Source organism: Heloderma suspectum, chromosome 1 (genome assembly GCF_057233095.1).
Source record: "Heloderma suspectum isolate Gila_16-S chromosome 1, 16-S_ref, whole genome shotgun sequence".
NCBI classification, from domain to species: Eukaryota; Metazoa; Chordata; class Lepidosauria; order Squamata; family Helodermatidae; genus Heloderma; species Heloderma suspectum.
The window spans coordinates 172,313,602-172,324,706 of record NC_139458.1 but is presented as its reverse complement, the minus strand read 5'-3'; the positions used below and the strand labels follow the sequence as shown (position 1 = coordinate 172,324,706).

At 39.0% G+C, this 11,105-nt stretch overlaps 1 protein-coding gene across 1 annotated transcript in view; it reads right to left on the bottom strand.

The window, feature by feature from the left end:
- Nucleotides 1-882: 882 nt before the first annotated feature.
- EPC2 (enhancer of polycomb 2) overlaps nt 883-11,105 on the bottom strand; it is a 62,618-nt gene continuing 52,395 nt past the window's right edge. Inside the window, exons 11-14 of the mRNA XM_084810282.1 lie at nt 4,628-4,764; nt 3,655-3,811; nt 2,796-3,129; nt 883-2,142 (exon numbers count right to left, since the gene is read on the bottom strand). Coding sequence (XP_084666408.1) covers nt 2,070-2,142; nt 2,796-3,129; nt 3,655-3,811; nt 4,628-4,764 — 701 coding nt within the window. The 3' untranslated portion in view covers nt 883-2,069. The remainder of the gene's footprint in view (nt 2,143-2,795; nt 3,130-3,654; nt 3,812-4,627; nt 4,765-11,105) is intronic.

Here is an 11,105-nt window from a genome sequence, read left to right as displayed (position 1 = left end):
TCTACACACACCCATTGATCATCACATAGACTGAAATGTCAATATTTACAGCACTATTTCTTTAATGATGTCTACAAGGTAACAGTTCAATGCGGGGAATCGTACAGGCAGCCCCAAATGCCAGATCCAGAGATCCAGTTCCAGGCAGTAACCTTTTTGCACATGTACTCTCTGATCCAAAAGATCATGTGCCTGCAGAAGCTTTATGTATTCACCATTCTTGACAGATGGTGGTACAAATATACACGCCACACAGCTGGCATCTCAATTTGATTACCCAGGTTACTAACTGGGATGTCTGATACGATCATGGGATGCCAGTGCTTTGTCGGCTACAGTGGCTTCCAGTCCATTTTCGAACCCAATTCCAAGTGCTTTGGTGTTGTCCTTTAAAGCCCTAAACGGCTTGGGACCAGAGGATCCACAGAAACAACTCCTCCCATATATACCTGCTTGGACTCTTAGGTTGTCTTCGGAGGCTCCTTTCTGGGTGCCTCTGCCGAAGGACGCTAGGCAGGTGGCTACAAGCGAGAGGTCCTTCTCAGTTGCGGCCCCCTGCTTATGGAATGAGCTGACCAAAGAAGTCTGCCTGGGACCTACATTATTATCTTTTCAGAGTGAGGCAAAGACCTTTCTTTTCTCCCAGGTATTTCGGTGACCCAATTCTAGGTTATTATGGCTGTTTTATCAATTCCTGTGCTATTTGTTTTGTATTGTAGTTTATATTTTAACTGTCTGCATAGCATTTTAGTCTTTTAGCTGTTTGTAATCTGCCCAGAGAACGTTGGTTATTGGGAAGATTTAAAATATAAAAAATACAAACTTAAAAAAATCACATGCGAACTGTTCTCCACATTGTGAAATAAACACATATGCAAGGTGTCCATGTTTTGATATGTATTTTTATTTCCCTGCAGTTTTCACTTATCAAGAACAAGTAACAGGGAAAGTTGTCTGAACTAGTGCATAAACAAACATTCTGAAACACCACTACACGTATCTAATTTACAAGAACCGTATAAAAAAAGTCACTAAAACACTACACTACGAAGGTGTCCAACGCTTACAGTCAGACTTTTTCCAACCCGTTACTTGCCTTGTAGCCACAGGAAAACTCTCCAAAATTGAAAGACAATCTGCCACAACCCTCCCCCCTCCCCCGTCACCTGGGATGGCTCGATATCTAGACATCCAATAATTATTGCAATGATATATAATGCAATACATACCTGGTAAAATATCATTTATGTGGTGTGTTACAGTTAAAAGCCGGTTAAATTATGCAGATTTCAGATAAAATATAATCAGTTGAAAATTTTCTTCATATCTGCACAGTTTAATATGTGCTAGATGCATAATTTTTACTAGTCAGGTTTTCTGTGTAATTATTTTTTTTATAAACTGGTATTATAAATAGAAATATACATTCAAAATATATGGAAAAGTGGGTTACTACATTAAATTTGCATGTATCGATCCATCCCTTTCCCCTGCACAGTAATAGAAAATACTATTTTGCCTTGAACTTCATATTTGACAGTGAAATGCCACTAAAGTATTTACCAAAAAGTCCATCTAAAATTGTGAAACAAAATGAACCAAGTGAAAACTTTACATTTCCTTTAGAAAAAAATTACAAGAATTTTTCCTAGCTATGAATCTTTTAACTTTTTTTAGACACAAAGTTGGATTTATTTTTACAAGATACAAAATGTAAACATGGCAAAATAAATAGTTAAAACAAGTGATGCAGGATCCCATTTCATGCTCATGATCCCATTAAAGAATTATTTTTAAATCCATTCAGTTGCAAATTCAAGTGCAAAAGCATGATGATGAATATCTACTATTCAAGTAACAGAAATAATATTGATGATACAAATAAACTATTTTACAAGGTAGTGATTTTCCCAATTTTACAAAATGTACATTATATATCGACTTAATATACGATATGATAGTCCATTTAGGTCCATTTTAATTCCCTGTGATCCACAGAGTGTTGTTTTGCATTCAGCTGGAATATAAATGACTACACCATCAGCACAGGTTGAGCCACTGCTTTTAGGTTATGTCACCTCCATTGCTACTGTTGTCTCTGCTATTCCATTCAAACCCAATCTTTCTGGTTCATGGTTCTCTCTGGAAAAGAAAAAAGAGTTGGTTACAAGCAGCAAAACTGGTACTTCCATTTAAATTCCCCAATATTTGGCGTTAGGTTATCTCAATGTTTCTCATGTTTATAATACAGATAAAAACCAACTATACTTGAGCACAACCTATTCCCGAGAACGGCTTTTTCTAAAAAAGAGGTCTTAACTACTGAAAACTATTTCAATTTTATTCAAGAAGTTCTACCAGACCAAATGAGTCCACCATATGAAAGCTCGATCTCTTCGCTAAGTATTCTCCCAAGTTTTGAAAAATGTTCTCTTGCTATATACACACACAATTATGTTTTAACCTAAAAGCAGGATTGTGGGTTATTTGAAAACGTGAGGGATTCCAGATTTTTCCTGAAATTTCAGAAGACAAAGCAGTGACCAAATAAGCCTTCCAGTCCCTGCGGGTAGAGTGCCAGTGCTTGCCTAACTCCCTGCAACTAGCAAAACTAAATCATGCTCAAGAGTAAAATTCAGAATAAGATATGAAAACAGAGTTTACATCATTACAGAATACAGCTTTTTTGGATGTAGAATTAGACTGTATATGAGCACAGTCAATTTTACTAAAAAAAGGGGGAGGAGCATGAGAGGATGCATTAAAATTCTTTGCCATTTTCAGTATATACACACCTTGCTATGCTGCTGATAGCGCTGCTCGGAGTCACCTTTGGCACTCTGTCCATACTGGCAGCAACTGTGGCAAGTTTTAAGGCGGTTGGCGATGGTGCTGAAGTCCTTGTATTGATATGTACATTGACTGGAGAAACAACACTGACATTGTTGAGGTGCACTGCGTTGGTGAGACAAGAATTGTTCATGGGAAGCGTTTGAGGGCTGTTTGTGCACAATGCTGGGATTAAGTGGTTTGTGGGGGTGTGGCCAACTGTCCTTACAAGCTGTACAGTTGAGATCCCTGGGGTAGATGACAGAGCCATATTGGTGGAGTACAAAGTTTTTGATGTTGCTGTTCAAAACAAACAAACAAACACACACAGAGTAAGATTCCCGATAAAAAACAGTACATTCAATAAAACATTCAACCTTCCACAAGCTGATGCCTTCCAGATGTGTTTGGCCTACATGCTGTCTGGGGATGATGGGAGTTGTAGTCCAACACATCTATAGGGAGGCTCACCAAAGCCATTGTGAAAATGATCTAGAATTCAATATTCAGGCTTTTCCTCTCAAATTCAGAACATGATCCACCAAGGCATTTTTGGTGTATGAAAGGACTTGCAGATGCCCAGCAGGGATTTAGGGTTGTAGGTAATAAAAAGGATCAAAGCACTTCTCCAGATTGTGGCTCAAACAGACAAAACACCCAGTGAGAGTATGAGCTTGCTTGTCACATTTACTCTTAGCTGAACATAGCCTCATTTATTTCCTAATTTTGTTCCCTATCAATCATTTGTCCATGTTGATTTCACTAAGGATTAGGCATCAGCGTTTGTTATGAACTTTGTAGGAGAAAAGTAGTAAAAATCCATACCTGTAGGCTGAACAACACCATTGATATTGTGGCTGGTGCTCTGTTCCTTCGTCACCTCACTTCGACTGGGAGCAGGTGCACTCACCACTGCAGATGCAGCAAAATGGGCGCTGGCCGAGTCAAGCGTTTTTGACATACAGTCAGAGGTGCTTGAGCCCTGGGGAATTTGCACAACAGATATCATAATTACAGACTAATAGTGAGATACTTATGAATTAACTCAGTGCCTCATATGGAAAGAAACTAAGCCTAGGGTCACTCCCTTTCAAGATTACAGTGCAGAATCAGAAGACCCAAAATGGATTACTTACAGTATTTGCTTTAGTTCTATTACCTCAACATTCTGTTGGTCAGTTCTTTCAGGGCTGTTCCTACCACTAGGCAGAGTAAGGCCTTAGATGGTAGATGCTGGGTCGTGTGTGGGGGGCAATGGTGGTGGTGGGTAGCAGTGGCAGCCCCCCAGCTGATTCCCTCTGTTGCAGCCCTCAGAGCTAGTCTGCTTCCCTAGCATGAAGTGCAGGACAGTGCGTTAAGTAGGATTCAACTGCCACTGTGGTCAGCTTATGTATGTGGCGTAGGGTGAGCGGACATAAAACCATCACATATAGATGAGAAGCCCCTAAAATGTATTTCTCTTTGACTGATTCACGCTATATCTTTTTTGTGCATACAACTATCATGAACCAGGAAATTACAGATGTGGGCAGCCATCAATGGCCAACCATCACAGCCATGGCAGTACTTCAACTGCCATAATCACAGTTATTGCTGTTGTCTCAGTTGCCACTGAGGGGCAATTTGGGGCTGGGCATGTGGACAAAAAACTCCACTGCGTGAACCACTCTTAAAAGTCTCGATTTCTAAACCTTTGTAGTTTCAAGTCCAAGAAAAGAAATATCCAGGAGGGAGAAGAACTGGCTCTCAAATTATGCTTCTGATATATGAAAAACTGTTTTCCAGAATGAAATATTACCTGTGCTTTTGGATGCGTCTGTTGGGAGGAATTCTGAGACTGCTGTTTCTGCTGAAGCTGAGCAAGTTGCTGTCTTTGCATCTGAACTAACTGCTGTTGATGTGTTTGAAATTGTTCTTCTGTAATACCCCCTGTTACTGTAGAAAAGAAAGAGACTGTGAGTCCAACACAATATAATTCATTGCAAACTTACAAGAATAGGGATAGTATCCAATGTTAGTCCTACTTATAGTAGACCCACTGAATTGAAGAAAACTTAAGCTTGTCATGACTAACAAGTCCCATTCATTTCAGTAGGTTTACTCTAGGTAGGACTAACATTGGATACTATCCTATGAAAGCAAGGCAAGAAGTTTTACACAGACTAGTTAAGCAATGTACAGAGGCTGCATGAAAGTATCAATTTTAATAACGCAGAATTGTGCCACTATTTGGTTTCTGTCAATTGCCTGCTTCCAGTAGACCACAACATTAAACAATCAATGTATAATGCATCAATTCAGGTGATATAGAAAAATTCACCATTTAAGGAAAACCATTTGAAAATGCTCTGACTGACTTCAGATACGTTACTTCAGCAGTTCCCAACACGACACCCATGGGCACCTTCCATGGCACTCATGAAGGGGTTCCCAATGTGGAGCCCACAAGCAGCTACAATTTTTTTTAATCCCCATTCTCCCCCCCCCCCACCGTCCTTCTTTAATATACGTACATGGCTTTGCATGAAATGCATGCAACTTTCTAGCAATTATACCTAACCTTCAATAGAAGCAGACCAAATATCCAAATACGTATCTATTTGAAGGTGGCGACTCTATGCCACCTGTTCAAATATTGAAAGTCCTCGATCCGCTGTATTATAGGAGGTGAGTGTTTATACTTCCAATGCTGCAACATTAGTCTTTTAGCTGTCAAAAGGGCGCAGAGAATCCATTTATGCTGAGCATTTGTTAACTTCCAGGAATCAGTGAATATGAAAGACTGTTCCAGTACAAAATTTATCTACATAATAACCTCCTTCCAAAAAGAAGCAACTACTGGACACTGTGAAAACAGATGTTTAAAAGAAACATTAGCTGTATTGCACCAGCAGCAATTAGCCAAATTAGACAATCCCTTATTAAAGAGACATTGCAGTGTCCAATAGACATGAAACAAAAGTTTTTGCAGAATAAGATGCAGCCTAAGATCCATAGATGCCACAGGTAGATGCCAACACAGCAATCCACTGATTAGGCATGTTGTGGTGGTGCTCATAGCAGTTTCTCAAATCCACAAATGTACCCACAGGTCCAGAAATGTTAGGGAACCCTGTATTACTTAATATTTTCAAATGCCATCAGAAAGGAAGCCATTTAACAGCTCCAGTTAACATCTGCAATTCAAACTGCAATTCAGGAATTACTCAACCACTAATTAATGACTTCTGTAAAAATAAGGAACAATGAGTTTCCTGTGTAAACCCTGATTTTTCTTTGAATCACTGAGAATACTGTGGCTCTGTGTTTTCAAAAGCAGGAATATCCTACTAAAATAACTATTGAAGATGTTTGCTATAGTTGCCACATTTGCAGGCTAGCAAAACAATGAGTAGAGCTTCTTCAGGGTGACAGATTTACACAAGACATGGGAGAACTGTGTCCTTCATATGCCTTATTAAAAGGGAATATGGTGGTTCTTCCTACACAGGTATTATCTTTGTAGGTGGAAATGTGTACAATGTATATTTAAGATCACTTAAGATTTCTAAAAGTGACTAAAATGTATTAGCATCACATATGATGAATGCACATGCCTATTTTGCTATGTACATGTGTCAAAGCTTTTGTACAAAGAAACAATTTCAGTATATGCTAGCTCACATATAACACTAAACTATGGTTTAGTACTTACATGTATGACCTGCAATAAGCCTAAGCAAAAGCTTAAAATTGATATTTTTGTGACAATATAAAGTAACTAAGGATTCATAGCATCTAAAGAATAAAGTAAATTAATGTTTCATGCTCTTTAAGCAGAAGGAAAGTAATACTTTTAACTTGACAAAAGGCATGTTGTGATCTTTTTCTGAAACATCAGTAAAACCCAGTAAAAATAATTATCTTCTAACCTTCTGGATTTTGCATCTGGCCAGAACTCAGGCATTCCACAAACTATGTAGATACAATCCTTAAAGTTCACACTGACTAAATTGCCTGAGTTGATATGATTTAAATGCAGATGTTCCAGTTTAAGGGTTTATGAGTTTGTCAGGTGAAGAAGTTGACTAATGGGGGAAATGAGGGGCATAATGCTGTTTACCCTGAGTTATAATTTAGCACTTGCTGGGATGTGGAAATAGCTGCCTAGAAGCCAGCATGCAAATCCTCACTGCATTCACAACAAATAAAAACTGCTCCATCAGAAGCAGGAATATTCAGCAGTCTCCACTGCTGCATGCCCAGTTCTATCATCTATCATTCTAGCCTTAAAGATCTCTCAGCTTGTACGCCCCCTCCTCCCCTCTCTTCCTGAATATCTGCGAGAAAGACTTCTGCAGTGTGTTGTTTCAGTTTCACAGAATCAAAGCTTAATGTTACACATGAACCAAAGGTTGTTGTTTTAGACAAATCCTGGCTAATCAAATAACTTCGCCACCCATGATTTGAAGCTGAAGCTGAAATATTTTGGCCACCTAATGCGAAGAGAAAACTCTCTGGAAAAGACCCTGATGCTGGGAAAGACTGAAGGCAAAAGGAGAAGGGGACAGCAGAGGATGAGATAGCTAGATAGCATCACCGATGCAATGAATATGAACTTGAGCACGCTCCGGGAGAGAGCCCAGGACAGGAAGGCCTGGCGTGCTATGGTCCATGGGGTCACGAAGAGTCAGACACGACTGAACGACTGAACAACAACAACAACCCATGATTTGAAGCTGGCTTGTTTAAAAACTAAGCAGTTTGTTTTAAACCACAATTTCTCATTTGTATATAACAAGAAGCCAGGTTTTGGGGAAAGTGAAAGTAAACACTGCAGAACTAATTCTCCTTGACAGTGAAAGGAGAAGGGAAGGAGCCAACATGTCAGCCCCAGGCCTAGTGCAACTATCAACATTTTTTTATGAACCATTTATTAAATATTTATATTGCACAAAAAACTACTTTCATATATTTTTAGTTAACTGTTATTCCTGAAGTCAGTTTTCTGAAAGCTAGCACAACTCAGCTAAATGAAATCAAATTCAATGAGGCAAAACAAGGTTCCCAATTTTTGCAGCTTAATAACCTTGTTGTATGCTCATTGGGTTTACTTTCTCTCTATTCTACTGTGGTACAGCCCTGATTTTGCAGCAGTGTAATTCTAGTGTAATTTGCGCTAAGGAAGCAAATTCCCAAGGAGTTTAGGAGAAAACACAAGACTTTCCCCAGCTCCTTTTTTTTTAGTGATTATAGACAAGTTTTAAAAATGGATGCACACGAGACAGAAAGGGTATGACATTGCTCAATGATTTCAACCCAATTCTAATTTTGACCCATACTTGGAACTGGAGAAGTATTTCAGATTCTTCAGTGTGGGCCTGAAATGTTTGGCAACTAGCATCAGACTCTTAGGTATAGCTCTGCTCAAGCTAAAGAATATATTTTATATGCTTATACACGAGACCCACATTTCTAGGAGCACAGATGACTGGGATTATTTCAGCCCTTATCTACAATACACTGTGAAATCATCAATTTATGCTGAATAGGGCATTTTGCTAAAATCAGAAAAATCTATGCTTTTGATACAATCCATATTTAAATTATGTGACAAATGGCATTACCACACAGATTTTGGTTCACAACCTATAAAATAATTTTAACTGCTTGGGGGTTGCAATCCTATACCCATTTACCTAGGAAACAGAAATGGTGTGGCATTACCACACAGATTTTGGTTCATAACCTTGGGAGTTTATAAAATAATTTTAACTGCTTGGGGGTTGCAATCCTATACCCATTTACCTAGGAAGAAGTTCCACTGAACTCAAAAGGACTTACTTCTGATTAGACATACAAAGGATTGTGCTGTTCATGTTATAAGCCTCACCAACACCTATTCCCTCAAAATTTCAGCCTCCTGCTTTTTACTTTAATAAAGGTGGTGGGTGGGAGCCAAGACTTTCTATCATAATTTGCCTATAACTTATACTTGACTCCTAAATTGAACACACAGGTACAGATGTGTAAGGTATTAGGGTACAAAATCATATGCTACTGAAGTATCCGTAGCAAGGCTTCAGTATTCTTGGTGCAAACCCTGTATGTGTGTTTATTGTGCAAAAGTTCCCCCAAATTCTGTAGAAAGGCTATCACTCACAAACATAATTTTATGCAATTAAGCACTGCCAGTCTGCTCATGATTTTAAGCACACTAGTATGTTGCCCATGGGTTACTGCATTATACTAGGTTCAGACTGCAGGTGGGATATCATATAATTGAATGCTTTCCCCATATTCAAAACAATGCATCCTCATAGAAAGCTAGAGGGAGAACGCCGGTTTTCTCTCTCTATAGGGATTTCCTCCCACCCCCATGAGGAAATATTCACACATGCGAACTTCTATCTGCCGTATAAAGTGGTACAGTCTAGAAAATATTGTTACTGCATGATGAACTGTTTATTTACAGAGACTAAATTTTTAATTCAACAGCAATGTATAAAAGTTACAGAGAATGTCCAAGATGTGGTAAAATATGACATTCAAATCAAATGGATGAAAAATGTAGAGATACTCTGGTGACAGTTAATAGTCACCTAAATGTGATCATATATCAAAGTTCAGATGTTTATTGTAACATATATCCACTGTGTACTTTCATATCAACAAAACAGACTGGGTAGTACCCAATGTTAGTCCTACCTAGAGCAGACCCACTGAAATGAACGTGACTTGTTAGTTATGACTACCTTAAGTCTCCTTCATTTCAATGGGTCTACTCTAAGTAGGACTAACACTGGGTACTACCCACTGTTTAGTGGTAGTTTTAGAACTGTACTACTGAGAGCATTCATATTGGCAATACTATGCAAAACGTGTAGTTATTTAAAAAGCTGTTCATTCAACTGATACAACTACCAACAGTTAAAACAGACAAAAATAACCAGTAGTATGTAAGCATAACGTTGAAATCAAAATGCTTAACATAATTAAAATATATTCCATATTGGCCATCTTTAATTTGGAAGCATTTCTATAGTACTGAATTATGATGAGCACTGATGTCTTTTTTTTAAATCAAGGAGCTACAAAGCAAAGATTAATTTAGTGGAGAACTTAAAACTTGATGGGGGGTTTCAAGGAACTTTTTAACAACACAGTCTTTCAGGCTGCAATCCTATACACACTTACCTGGGAGAAAGTACCATTTAACTCAGTGGGACTTACTTCTGAATAGCCATGTATAAGATTACACTGTCAGAAACATGAGGTTCAAGTTCATGGAGAGTGTTTCTTACAGAATTAAACCAACACGTTCCTTATACTGAAATTGCCATCCTTTCTAAAGCAAAGACAGGAAAACTGGAATACACAGGAAAATCAGGACTCCGGAACATATCCCAGTGGTAAAGACTGTCCATCAAGAAAAATGGCTTAATACTGGCCTTTTTAGCAGTATGTAGTATCAGTAGTTTTTATACTACTTCAGAAATCAAAACATGATGACTGGGAAACTTTCCTCACAAACATATACAGGTCTTGGACAAAGAGGAACTCTGGTGTTATTACTTTTCTTCCACCCAATAACAAAAGGTAATCTTGGCCAGTTGGTAAATCTGAGATACTAAGTAAAGAAGAGTACCAGGATTTCTGCTGATTTTATGAAGTTATCAAATTCCATGTTTTAAAGGGGAGGGCAGATCTTTACTGGACTGAAGTTGATCGTAAATTACACAATAACACCTTTCTATACAATGGGTGTGTGGGGGGGGTGCACATTAAATCCATGTTTTTCCCCCATATCTGTTGCAAATAGTATGTATGTCCCCCCTTAACCTATTATTTTGTAGGGGATACATTATATTTTCTCTATCTAAGAAAGTGGATGCTTCTCTCCCAGAAAGTGGATTTAATGCTATCATGACTACTATGCAGGATGTGCTTGTAAGAACTGGAGAGAGCAATCCTATGGCCCCTAGACAGAGTTTGGGGGGGGGGGGATAGAATGATTTGGATTCCTGGATCCGAGTTCGAGACAGCACTCCAACCCCGGAACCAAGAATCTGTGCTTCCTGCCCCCTCTCCCTCGCTGCTGGCATGGAGAGAAATGTGCCCCCGAGAGGGGGTAAAGGGTGTGTGCCAGTGGGCGGGGAAGGGACTGGGGAAGCTGGGATACAATGTATTCCCAGGCCTACTCAGCCTCCTTTCCTCCCACTCTGCCGTGCTACAGCTAGAGGGGCAAAACCCCCCATCTAGCCAAAAGTGGGAGGAGTGCAGAGGCATAGGATGCC